Consider the following 14,208-nt stretch of genomic DNA (forward strand, 5'->3'; position numbering starts at 1 on the left):
TTCTTCGAAAAGTCTTCATTGGGCGTCATAATAAATGTGATTGGTACCAAATAAGTTTTGAAGATACATTTCGACCCCCCGACACCCTCCTAGGTCTAGGGTTTGCATTCATATAGTACATCTAAATGTGATAAATTTTTAGGTTAAGAATAAGAAAATCTTTGACTAAATTACGCAACTAGCCTTGGTTAGGTTGAAAGGGTGCCTCAGATTTTTATCCTTGCCTTCCCTTTCTTCAAATGTGACTCCCGAACCTTTTCCTTTGATTTACGTAGATTTGGAGTCGTTTAAAAAGGGGTTTTTTTTATTTTTTTTAAAAATTCATTTTTAGGTGACTTGGTACACCTTAACTCATTACCAATTGGTGACTTCGATTTTTTTCAAAAACCCTTTTTAAACTATAATTTGGGCCCACATCGTCGCATTACAAACCCCATTTAGGCCCATTTTCTTTTTAAATCAAAAATCATGTTTTTCAATCAAAAATTGAATTAAATTTTCATTTTTCTAAACTCGTCTTTTATTTTTCTTTTCAAAAATGGGGCGCGACAAAGAGTTTATATTTATCTCATTATTTGTTCATCCTTTATAAAACTAATGGTCCTTTCTCTTGATGCCAAGGAGTAAATCATGATGATTTCCTTTTCTTATTTTTATCTTTTTTTCAATAATTCTATAAAATGCAGATGTAAAAACAAAAACAACCAACCATAATGTTTTCACAAAAATAAAATAACAAACAAAAAAAAAGAAAGGTGAGACCTCACATTCACATTTTTTGTTTTTTAAAAAGAATTGTACATGAGTTGTTCTCTTAACAAAATGGAGTTTGTTTTTAAGAACAATAAAGTTAAAAAAATAATATCCTCCATGAAGAAAAATTTGAATGCTAAAATTTCTTATATGAAAGCTTGGTATGATAGAAGAAGAGCTATTGAGCTTGTTTATGGCATTTCGGGTACCAATTTTGTTGAATTACTCAAGTATGTGGAAGCATTTGTCCAATTAAGTAATATTAGTCCATACTTAAAACACCCTTTTTGCAGAAATTTTTTTAAATTCGTCATCAAATTGGAAATTTCTCAAACACAACTTACACATCAATATAAATAATTACAAAAATATTAATAGAAGATTCTGAAATTTATAAAATTTATAAGAGGTTCATCCTCATAAAAATGTATAATTAATGGTATCTTACAATTGGAAGCAACATAAAATATCTCAGGGTCAATACCAGAATGATTTGAAGGGCCTGATATTTGACAACCAGACCCCGGACATGCCCGTGCAAGATCCATTATGCAAAAATCCACTAACAAATCATATTGCCAACATGGAATTATTTTGGTGGTCAGTTCTGTATAATTTCTCAGGTCAACTTCATAGACTCAAAGGGCTGACTTCATTGATGTTTAATGAATTGAAGACTAAATGCAGATTTACAAGAAGACACCATCATAGAAGACTAAGCATGGCAAGCAAATAAAAGACCAACCGAAACAACAACAATGTCCAATAAATTGCCAAATCAGAAAAGCCACTTCAATTCGGAAAACAAAAAATCCCAAAAAAAATTTAAACTCAGAAAAAAAATTTAATGCATACCTCTTATGCTGTTTCTGAGCAAACAACAAATGGAGAAAGCCAGATGCCAAGAGAAAATAAAATGTGCAGTGCAAATGGGACTCAAAAGTGAGGGGGTATCCTGTTGAGGTTGTAAAAATGGCAAATTGGGAGGAGGGAGAGAGGGGCAGCTAGCTAGCAGAGGTCATGTTCCCAAAGGGGAAGCTCTGCAATGGGCGAGAGCTTCTAATGCTTCCGATGAGAGCTTCGGACGAGAAAGTGCCGCCGCCAGATTTCGCTTGAGGAGAAATGCTGAAGCTCTACAAAATAGAAGAGCTTCCGACGAGAAGGCCGAGAGATTCCGACGACATAGCTGTGACCAAGATTTCCGATGAGAAAGCGGCGACCAAGAGGAGAGAGTGAGGAGTGAGCTGGACGGAGAGAGTGAAGGGAGAGTGAGACAGACTTGAATGCCGAAATTGGGAACTTTGTTTGTGTTCAGATTGAGTACCTCGCACTCAGCTCGCATTCTCCAAATGCGAGCTTGTTTTTCTTTTTTTCTGGAAACACTTACCTCGCATTTGTGAAATGCGAGGTATCTGAACTCGCATTTCACAAATGCGAAGATCACATTTGTGGAACCAACTTCACAAATTATCCCCTTTGTAGAATAACTTGTTTTTTCATCACAATTTAAGAATTTTCTCAACTTTCATGATCCCTCAACCAAAACTTTGGCACCTATGTTACAATTGTAATTTGTGGATTTTTAGCCTTTTGCTCTTTTGATGCCTGCCTTTGAAATGATCTCCAGAAATTTGTTGCTTCACTTCCATTATTACTTTGTTTGCTTATTAGCTTCCATACCACATTCACTAGCCCCGTTAGTTTTCTTGAGTATTACTGTGGAAATACTACATACAATCCTAACAGTCCTACCGGCAGCATTTACAGAACCAATCTGAAATTCGTGCAAAATGCATTATATCGTAAGGGAATTTATTGTAATTAACCCTTAGGGATATCAATGTCTTTTTGACATTTCCATTATACAATGTTAGCATTGATTAATGGTTTAGAGGCTAAAGTCAAAAATCAAAAATAATGTTAGGGGACAAAGTACAAAATTGGTTAAATCTTAGGGGGGAGATTTTGTAATTAATCGTATATATATAGGCACATACACATACACACACAACACTAATCTTACACTAAATAAAAACCCTTTGAATGAAAACATGAGTTTCATCTAAAACCTGGAAATTAGCAAATATAAAATCCCATCAGCATTCATCGATATATTTTAAAAAGTTTTTCATCCGTAACTAACAATAATTATCTAAAAATTCTTTAACATAGTTCCATGTACCATTAATTGATTCTAGTAAACCTTTCAGTAAACAGTTATTAAAAATCATTGAGTTTATAAGTCTCTTTCAATTTCAAAATATTCAACTTGTGCAAATCAGGAAATATCAAGATTTGACAATGGTTAAAAGATTTAATTGTCCCGGCCGATTCACTGTTTTCACAAGATATTTATACAGTTGGAATTTGGAAAGATCAATGATGTCTTTAGCTTTCGTGAAGGAGTCATCTCCGAAATCTTAATTTTAGAACATTCAAATATGACTACAAGGTTACCAGAACTAAAACTTCCAGAATGGACTAGATTTACATAATCGGATGCTCGTGAGTTTGAAAAAATCATACAAGAATGGGCTTTCCACTACTATATACATCAAGAGGCTAAAACTTTGATGAGAAACTATTCCAAGATTTTGAATTGAAACAGTCAACCTTGAAAAAATTTCTACCTTCAATATAAATTGAACCAGAAGAATTACTTTATTAGTAAAAGCCCTTTGGGAAAGCACATGGCACCTTAATCCAAGCTTTATACACCAAATTATGACCGATTCAATGCAACTATGCTATGCAAGATTATGAGTTTTTCTTATTTCCAAGTCATGGTTCTGCTGTTGTAGAATACAAAAACCATGAAACTTCATCATAAACGGCTCTGTATCATATAACTTCTAGGTTTAATAGGTTGTCCAATTTTCTAGAGTATTCATGGGTTAGGATCACGATCTTGAAACTGCTAAAACATGAATATTGTACTGGACTTGCACCACAAGGAACGAATTCAAGACAGAAAATAAGAGAAATGTAGATACGGAGAAAGAGAGAAGAAAGAGCAGAAGGAAGACTGGGATAGTATAGACGAAAATAAGAAATGTTTACATCCCAAGCTACATCTCTTATCTTCCTCCTCTGTTTTATACTAGTTTCTGGTATTCTAACGATATAACTAACGCATGCAATATGAAATGACTCACATGCACGATTAGCTAACCAACACATGCAATCTGTTATTTGGAATATCTCCTTCTAACTAACTTCCTGACGTCAGCTAACTAGGCTCCAACTCAGCCATTACAGTTGCCCTCCCTTCAAACAATCCTAGTCTCTAGGATTGAAGGATGGGAATTGGCTTTGTATAACAGTCAAATCTTACATCATATGCTCCCCTGACATAAACCCAATTACGCTAGTTGCTACTGAGGTAGAGATAACGAACAATTACGGATTCAATTACCCCTATTTAGCAAAAATAGCCTATATGAATAATTAATTATTGCGCACTAATCAATCATACACAAGGCCATAGCAATTAAAATCAAGAAACATATAAATACCAATAAATGAAGAAAATAATTAAAACAGATTCGATCTCACAGTAATTGTCGAACCAAATCGTCAGTTGTCCCCTTGACTAGAAAAGCTTAACCACGCCTCATGAGAAAATCTCCCCGTTGGGAAATATTGTCGAATACCTGGCGTGTGTCAGAGGCCAGTCCAAAGAAAGAAAAACTAGAACTCAACTAAAAAACTAAAACTAAAGCCCTAGATATCTTTTGCTTCTGTACGTTGTCCCCCTTTTAAAGCAACAAAAGAAAGATGACTAAAAGCTATCTAGGTGGTCCCCACACATGTGGACAAAGCCTCCCAAGTACTTCTTGTTCCAAGTATCTCTACGTTGCTTTCTTTGAAGCCCAAATGACCAAATGCCTTTCACTAGCTTGTGGTCCCCCCACCAATTCAAGGGCCCAAGGATTGAAGCCCTTAGAAGTCTCCATATTTTTCACAAAGTCCCTCCTTTTTGGTAGTTTTCTGCTTTATTCCTGAAATTGATTTCAAATACCAAATATGAGTAAATATCAGCAATTAACACAATATTTGTCAGGGATAGAAGGGAAAATTAATAATAAAAATACTAACAAATTATACCCTATCAATGTCATCAAAGAACACTAGCATAAATTTTCGAATAAAAGGTTCAAATACCGAGTTCATTAAAGCCTGGAAGGTTGCTGGTGCATTAGTGAGGCCAAATGGCATCACTAAGTATTCATAGAGGCCAGAGTGGGTTCTGAAAGCTGTTTTTTGGATATCAGATGGGTTCATTCTTATCTGATGGTATCCTGACCTCAAATCAATCTTTGAAAAAATTTTGGCACCATGCAGTTCATCAAGGAGGTCATCAATGATTAGGATGGGAAACTTGTCTTTGATAGTGAGGCTGTTAAGTTGTCTATAGTCAATGCATAACCTCCAAGTGCCATCCTTCTTTTTAACTAGTAAGGCTGGGGATACAAAAGGACTATGGCTGGTTTGGATGATACCAGTGGCCAACATTTCCTTGACTTGCCTTTCTATTTCTGTTTTTTGCCTGTGGGGATACCTATAAGGGCTAATCTTGAAAGGTTTAGCATCAGGTTTCAAAGGTATTTGATGATTGAGGCTACGGTTGGGTGGTAAAGTTGTAGGTGCAACAAATATGTCATCATATTGAGCAAGTAATTGAGTGAGTGTTTTGGGCACAGTAGTTACCTGTGAGTTTTGTACTCGTATCATGCAAGAATGTTGCAAGGCTGTTCTGATTTTGTTTCTGCAATACTTCTGGGCTGATACTCCTTGCTTCATCAACACCTTAGCAGAGTGGGAATCCCCTTGTGGTAGCACCATTTCACCCTCCTTCTCAAATGATAATGACAGCTTTTGAAAGTCAAAAGTCATGGGGCTATAACACTTCATCCGGTCAACCCCCAAAATCAGGTCGTACGTTTCCAAGTCTAGTACATACACATTGTGAGTAAAATGATGGCCTTGCATTATCCACTTCATATTAGGAATCCATTGCTCACAAACTAATTCTTTCCCATCAGCAATTCTGACTTTAAAAGGTTTATGATTCTCAACAGCTTCAGGGTAGAGTCGGGCAATAGTTGGCTTTATGAAACAGTTGGTGCTACCTCCATCCAGCAGGATTGACACCTCTTGATCACCATAATATCCCAACATTTTAATGGTACTGGAAGACAATTGGCCAGAAATTGAGTGGAGGGATAGTGTAACATCCCTGCCATACTTGTTGCCTTGATATTCAATGACCTCATCCTCTTCATCTGCTACTTCCTCTACTTGAGCCTCGCCCTCCTTTGCTAGCAGCAAATGAATTCCCTTATTTCTGCAAACATGCCCAGGGGAGAACTTCTCTCCACATTTGAAACATAAATTGTGATCCTTCCTATACTGGAACTCAGTGGGGGTAATCCTCCTAGAGCCTTGGGGGGTAGTTTTGTTGTTGCTGCTGTCAAACACCTGATGTGCAGGCTTCCTCTGTATTGTCTCTGTAACTGGAGTTGGTTTTGTAGCCATCCTGTGTTGCTTAGCCATAACCTGTAAATAATGCTCCTGCCATCTCGCCTTCTCAAATGCTGATTGCAAGGTTGCAGGTTTGTGGATCTTGACTACAGACTTAATCTCCTCCTTTAGTCCACTCAGGAAACTGGAAATATAATAAGATTCAGTAAGACTAGGGACCTTGAGCATCACGGTAGCTCGCAGCTCTTCAAACTTTTCTTGGTAGGCGATTACTGTGGAAGTCTGATGAAGCTTGTTAAACTCCTCTATAACATCATCCTCCCCTAAATTCCCAAATCTACTACAAAACTCTTGGCTGAATCTGTCCCATCGTAACTCCCCCTTGTCCATCTTGAAGCCTTGATACCAGATACTAGCTTTTCCATCCAGATGCAATTCCACTAAATCCATTTGCTGCGAATCTGGAATGTGACATAAACGGAAAAACTTCTCACATCTCCTAACCCACTCTCTGGGGTTAGAGCCATCAAATTTGGGAAATTCCACCTTAGGAGTCCCTACAGGTAGGAAATTCCTCTCCCCTTGACTGGACAGCCCCAACTCCAAGTTTCTCTGAGGCCTTTGGACAGGTTTTCTCTCCGTGTTGTCTGGTGAAATTCCTAAGATCCCTCAGTCGCTTTGCAAGCTTCTCACAAAAGCGGTGTATTGAGCATTCATGGAAACCATGAAATTTTTCATCTCAGCTGAGTTTGCTTCCAAGAGCGCCTTCATATCAGAGTGATTTGTCGCCAACTTCTCTTCCAGTGCTAGTCTTTCAGCTGCATTGGCTTCAAGGATGCTTTGGATCCTTGAATCCTGCTTCTTCAGCTGTTCTTCGAAGCCTTTCATTCTGGTGCCCTCTGCCATAGTCAGCTACAGATTCGGTAGCTGAGCTTGCAGATCCAAGGACTGCAAGCTCTGATACCAATTGTACTGGACTTGCACCACAAGGAACGAATTCAAGACAGAAAATAAGAGAAATGTAGATACGGAGAAAGAGAGAAGAAAGAGTAGAAGGAAGACTGGGATAGTATAGACGAAAATGAGAAATGTTTACATCCCAAGCTACATCTCTTATCTTCCTCCTCTGTTTTATACTAGTTTCTGGTATTCTAACAATATAACTAACGCATGCAATATGAAATGACTCACATGCACGATTAGCTAACCAACACATGCAATCTGTTATTTGGAATATCTCCTTCTAACTAACTTCCTGACGTCAGCTAACTAGGCTCCAGCTCAGCCATTACAAATATGTCAAACCTTCTGCCATGAATTCTTCTTGTTTTTCATCATTGAATTTTCAGGATCATATGGTTTAGAACATGATCATAAGGTATCATAGGATACTCTGAAAGATTTTAATATAAAACAATAACAATTTGTAAGTAACATGAAATAGAAGTAGCGATTTTACCCTACACAAAAATTCCTTCTCTTTCTTCTCCACCCTCCAATCCTCTCTCTGTCATCCACAATTACTAAGGAATATATCAGGGCCTACTAGCTAGTAGTGATCAAGGGTTTTTTAGGATCCTTCAATAGTTCCTTTCATTCGTGAAAAACCCTTTTTCTCTAAGTTCTCTTTTTTTTAAAAAAAAATCTGTTCTTCTTTTCCCTTTCTGGGCAATGATAAATGTTAATAATAACTAAAACAATAAAAATTATTCACATTTGATAATTTCAGCACTAATAGGTCGTAGAAGAATGTGCATCCTTATAATTACTAAACAGAATAAATATCTAAACTAAATACAAGCATCTTATGAACAACACAAATATGTACACCAAAATATACATATGTTGTAAAATTTGGGTGATTTTGACAACAAAAATACTGAATTAGATTTAAAATCCTGCACAATAATTTCTTAACACGAACAAAAAACAATATAAAAAGAACACCAATCTTGAAAAGTTAATTTTAACATAAATTAAAAGCCAACAAGCACATGGCGTATTAAATTGGACAGGTATTTCTTTCGTTGGAGGGCCCTTTGATTTAATGCCTGTCTTGTGATATTCCCACTTGAGCCAAAGAAAAAGAAAAGTCCATGAAATGTAAACAAGTTGGACAAAATGGTGAAGACACTCATATATATTGCAAATGGTATTTTCGACAATGAAAATTATTTGGAAGTTTCAATCCAATAACGAAAATGCGACAGACTTTACATGATTTGACCAGGTTAAATTAGCCCCCCCCAACCCCCCCAAAAAATAATTTTCCATATTTCCATACAATCCCTTTAGGATTTCAAAATATTTATGTAACCTCCTGTGGTTTCATGTAATATGAAAAATGGACAGGAAGCACCAATAGTTACACTGATTGAACCATATATAAAAAACGTGTAATGAAATCAAAATATCCATTTAAAGTCCCTACGATTTGCATGAATATTCACTTTAGCTCTCAATAGTTTTTGCATTTATCCACATTATTCCCGTATGATTTTATGTATGGTGGTTAAAGTGTTGATTGATTTAGTGTGCTTGAATAGGACAGTACTAGTAACTAACAATATTACGGGATTTATTTTCCTTCAAGTTTTCACTTTACATGAAATCACATGAGATTTATGTGGGTATTTAGAAATATTAGGTCGTTTATGTGACAACAAGTGAATCCACGGGGGTATTATGTATAATCTATCCTTTTAACTGTATATAGAGAACTCTTTCTCAAACCAGTATGAACTCTGAACTACTAGGTAGGGATTCCATCTGGGTCCACTTTATTCTTCTCAGCATTAGTCAATTTCCAATTATCCTCCACAAATGTCGTTGTTCGATACCCTTAGCATCTACTGACTATAGAATTTTGGTTACAGGCCAGTCAGCTGATGGTTCACGTCCAGGCGACTTGGTTGTAAGGCTTGCCAAGGTCAAGTTTTCCCAGGCCACCACGTAACTTATTGAATTTTCTAAGTCAAATTTTAGTTGAATACGTAACAGTAAGATTTCCGCATCAGCACATCTTACTGATCACATGCATCAATTTATGGAAGATTTTAAGTGGTCATACTTCTTAGGACAGTAAATTTGGTCTTTTTGCAGGCATTAGGACTGTAATAACTATTGAATATATGTTGAAGTAGAATTGTTATGGTCATTGCGGAATCCCTTTAACTGTGATGGCCTAACGTGCATTACGTTTTTATTTAGTTTTTTTTTTTTTTTTTTTTCAAAACTTCTCATTTTATTAAAATCAAGAAAATATACAGGCTTCAGTGAGAAATAGCTCCAGTACGAATCGCAGGAATCTGCGACCTATCTAAACCTAAGGCCCCCCTTGCCAACCTTGGCAACTCAGACTGTGTCGTGTACAAGATAATACCCTCAGATTGTGCCCCAACCTTGGCTAAGGCATCCGCCACTTGATTCATTTCCCGATAACAATGCCCCACCGTCCACTCCAAACCTTGGATTGCCAGTAACGTTTCCAGATCCGACCGAACTAACCACGGACACCTGAATCGTCGTACCAGTAGGTTGACTAACACAAGAGAATCCACCTCCACCCGAATCCACGAGAATCCCCGAAGACGGCATTGTTGCACCCCAACCACCAAAGCCTTTATCTCCACCTGCAGACATGTCAGTTCCCCAAACGGAACAGAAAAGCCAAACAAAAAAGCACCAGACGAATCCCTAAGAACACCACCCCCGCCACTAATGCCCGGGTTGCCAAGCGAGCACCCATCCGTATTTAACTTGAAGTCTCCCTGGGCTGAAAATTCCCAACAAACCACTCTATGGGAATACCGAGGCCTCCACCCAGAGAAGGTGGAGAAGACCGCCGGCCAGGAGCCAACCCCAATAAACTCACCTGCAAACTTCCTGGAAAATAGCCCTACCACGTCCGCCAAGATACGATCACAAATGGTCTGTCGACGCAGGAGCTGCCCTTCAAAAATTGCAAGATTCCGTGCCAACCAAATATGCCAACAAATAATGCAAGGCAAAACCGAGTGTAATGACTTCATATGAGAGTGCCGAACCGGTTGGCACCACCAAGCCGCCAAACGCGACCGCACCCCCATACCTCTATAACTCACTCCAGCGCCATTCCCAAAAAAGGTCCACAAGAACTGAGCTAACTCACCTTCCGCAAAGACATGATCCAACAATTCAGATTGCGAGGCCAAGCAGCAAAAACACTTGGAAGGGCCATACACTTGCAATCTTCCTAGGGATGACGCCAACGGTAACCGATCCCGCAGCAGTCTTATCATGAAGAATGAAATCTTGATTGGAATTACAGGGTGCCAAACCCTATCAAACATGAAAGATGAGGGGGTCTGACTACCAAGCAGCACGTATGTGGAAGCAATGGAAAAATCTACTGACTCTGTCAAGGCCCACACCGCACGATCGTCCGTGAACCCCACTGGGGCAACTTTAGTAACTATCTCTGAGACTATGTCATCAGGAACCCAAAGCCGTAGCAACTGTTGATTCCACCTTCCATTCAATACGAAATCCCAAACTAAGTGATCAGAAACACTTTGTAACCGTTGACACAGAGGACCAGAACCCATCCAATTGTCGAACCAGAAATTACACTGTCCCGACCGCACCTCCCACCAAAGGTTTTGCTCCGCCACCTCACGAATTTGAAGCAAACGCCTCCACATATATGAACTGCCCTGAACCGCCGCTACCATGCATGGATGACTCTGCCGACAATACTTGGCTCTCATAAATGTCGCCCATAAACACTCTCCCGTACGGAAACGCTACCACAATTTGAGCGAGAATGCTGTATGAACATCCAGTAGCGATCGAACACCAACCCCGCCCTGTGACGAGTCGGCACACAGGTCTGCCCACTTAATCCAATGATGTCGGAGGCCACCTTCCCGTTCCCCCCAGAGAAAATTTGCCATAGCCCGTTCAACTAAGGCTAGAACTCCCTTCGGAGGACATGAATCTGCCAATAAATGAGTTGGGATTGCTGAAAGCACGTGTTTGATGAGTACAATCCGACCCCCATGGGATAGAAAGCTGGACCTCCATGATGAAACTTTAGAAATAACTGACTGTACCAGCTCCATGAAATATAGGCACTTTCGGCGCCCCACAAAAAGCGGACAACCCAAGTAACGCACGGGAAACGACTTAAGACCAAACCCAGTTACCCGTCGAACCCTTGCCACACAGTGACTAGGCAATTTAGCATGCACCATGAACCCGCACTTCTGAACATTAATCTCCTGCCCCGAAACTGCTCCATAGTTCTCAATAATCTGCATAACACATCTCAGCGAAGAGGATGAAGAACCTGAAAAAACCAGGACGTCATCTGCATAACTGAGATGAGTGATCTTAGGACAGCCCCGCGGAACTGAAAAGCACTTGAACTCCCGATGCTCCACTAACTGGTTCAAAGAACGGGACAGCACCTCCGCGCCAATAATAACGTTACGAGTGCGATCTTTGATGGTCTACTGTCTAGGATGCGGCGGCGATTATGTCACTGGAGTTCAAAGATTCTGTCAATGGGGGGCAAGATCGTCCTCATCCGTCACGTATTGGGTTCTATACCATTGTATTGGCTTCAGGCTCTGCAACCCCCAGGGGCAGTGCTAGTAGCGATGGGTCGGCTCTGCAATGCCTTCTTATGGAACAACCCAGATTCTCGCCGAATTCACTGGACGGCATGGGAGAAGGTGTGCTACCCGGTCGAGGAAGGGGGGTTAGGATTTCGTTCATTTGAAACGCTAGGGCAGGCGTTTGCATGCAAGCTGTGGTGGAAATTAAGAGCAAATGAGTCACCGTGGGCAAATTTTATGCATTGCAAGTATGTGAAAGGCGAGCATCCGGGCTTGGTTTCGATTCATCGACCTTCGGCTGTGTGGCGACGTCTGCTGGAGGTGCGGGGGGTTGCTGAAGAAAACATCCGGTGGAGCCTTGGTGAGGGTTTGGTAGATTTCTGGCAGGATAGATGGTGCTCGGATGTCCCCCTCGCCCAGCTGGTCTCGGGCCATAGTCACTCATATCTTCTGGTAGGGGAACTCTTCATGGACACGGGATGGGATGCTCAGCGCCTGCGGCAGTTGTTGCCGGGAGCCTTGGTGGAAAAGGTCCTGGCCCTACGTGTGTTCCCGGGTATGCGGGACAGGATGATCTGGGTGGCATCCCAGTCGGGGGAATTCTCCATCACCTCAGCGTGGGAGCAGCTTCGGGGGAAAAGAAACATCTCCATGGTGGACTCCCTTTTATGAAGCCCGATTATCCCAAAAAAGATCTCTTTCTTTGGGTGGAGGGCACTGAGGAGCTGGCTGCCATTGGATGGGGTGTTACAGCAACGGGGACGTCCTTTGGCGTCAAGGTGCTCATGTTGTGGGAGTGCGACGGAGACCACTGGCCATCTCTTGGTATCTGGGCCAGTGGCTACGACAGTGTGGAGGAGTTTTGCAGATCGCTTTGGGATTAAGACACAGGGGCGGGGGGTGCAGGCTAGACTCTCCAGCAGGTTCTTCTCCCACTCCTGTGTGAGCAGGAATCATATTCGTGTCCTTCTCCCTATGGTGATCCTATGGTTTCTCTGGAAATCCCGTAATGCAGCTCGTTTTGAGGGGACGGCCATGTCCCCAGGGATTATCATTTTGCAGGTTAGCGCATTTATCCAGCAGCTGGGAAGGGGAGGTCGGTTACGCCGGAAGGACTTCCAGGGGGATGCGGATTGCGAGTGGGCGACATTTGGCATGGACAATCGACGGCAGGTTATACCCCGCGCAGTTACTTGGGCATTGCCACCCACGTCCTCAGTAAAACTGAATACCGATGCTAGCGTCACCGAGGGGCTGGCCACCGGGGGAGGACTGGTGCGTACTTCAGATGGCGACCTGGTTTTTGCATTTTACAAGGAGTTCGGGGAGTGCGATGTGCTCACGGCAGAGGCGTTGGCGTTATTGGAAGGTTTGCGGTTATGTTATGCTCGGCACATCATGCACTTTGTGGCTGAGGTGGATTCGAGTGTTTTGGTGCGCATGGTCTCCTCTTGCGGTCCTGCCCGATGGCCTTTGGTCAATACTCTACGTCATATTCAATGGCTTTCAGGGCAAATGGGGGTCTCAGTGGCACACATCTATCGAGAAGCAAATACGGTAGCGGATGCCCTTGCGTGCTCGCGGCCACAACAGGATGGCGTTTTTACAGTCAGGGCTGAGCTTCCTCGGAAGGCTCGGTCCGCTCTCCAGTTGGACAGGCTCTCAGTTCCCTCGATTCGGCTAGGCAGGGTCCGGCATTAGTAGTTTTGTCTAGACTTTTTGGCTCTGTGTAACTTTGTTCCCTCGGTGGCAATAAAAGTTGAGTTTTTTTTTAAAAAAAAAAAAAATAGATATATACATGGGTTTAAAAAAAAAAAAAAAAAAACTTGGGGATAACGGGTCCCCTTGACAAAGCCCTCGCGTAGACTTAAAGAAACCCACACTGGCCCCGTTGATTAAAACCATACATTCGAGACCAATCTCCAAATCCTATCAATCCATTGCTCCCTAAAACCAAATCTCCTCAAAACCATTGTCAAAAAAATCCAGGAAACACGGTCATAAGCCTTTGACATATCTAATTTCAGAGCTACATCGTCATTTAGTTATCTATCCATTTATCTATTATATGGTTTTTAAAACTCATATGCTTATGTTATAATTTTATTTTGATTGGTTGATCAGCATACATGAATATAAAGTGCATTTGAGAAAGTTTTTGCATTCAATTTGCTAGAAACATTTACATAGTGTAAAAGGGCTCAAGTTCATGGAAAATTTTGCAATGATTAATCAAATGGAAAAAGTTTGGTATTTTTAATTTAACTTTTGTGTGTAAGTAAAATAGTACATGAGTTATATTATGGGCGGTATTGATTGCAAAATTACGTAAAAAAAATATGAAATTTCTATGGCATAATGCAAAGAAGAA

At 40.6% G+C, this 14,208-nt stretch overlaps 2 protein-coding genes across 2 annotated transcripts in view; one reads left to right on the top strand and one right to left on the bottom strand.

The window, feature by feature from the left end:
• The window catches only part of LOC113688301 (cysteine-rich receptor-like protein kinase 10), a 30,103-nt gene extending 20,709 nt beyond the window's left edge, over positions 1-9,394 (top strand). Inside the window, exon 7 of the mRNA XM_072048662.1 lies at positions 9,114-9,394. Coding sequence (XP_071904763.1) covers positions 9,114-9,155 — 42 coding nt within the window. The 3' untranslated portion in view covers positions 9,156-9,394. The remainder of the gene's footprint in view (positions 1-9,113) is intronic.
• A 764-nt stretch (positions 9,395-10,158) lies between these two features.
• Positions 10,159-10,949, bottom strand: LOC140007011 (uncharacterized). Its single transcript, XM_072049691.1, has 2 exons — positions 10,328-10,949; positions 10,159-10,184 (listed from the first exon to the last, which is right to left on the bottom strand). Exons 1-2 carry the CDS (start codon positions 10,947-10,949, stop codon positions 10,159-10,161), a joined length of 648 nt encoding a protein of 215 aa, XP_071905792.1.
• Between the last annotated feature and the right edge of the window lie 3,259 nt (positions 10,950-14,208).

The sequence above is a fragment of the Coffea arabica genome, chromosome 5e (assembly GCF_036785885.1).
Source record: "Coffea arabica cultivar ET-39 chromosome 5e, Coffea Arabica ET-39 HiFi, whole genome shotgun sequence".
Classification (NCBI taxonomy): Eukaryota; Viridiplantae; Streptophyta; class Magnoliopsida; order Gentianales; family Rubiaceae; genus Coffea; species Coffea arabica.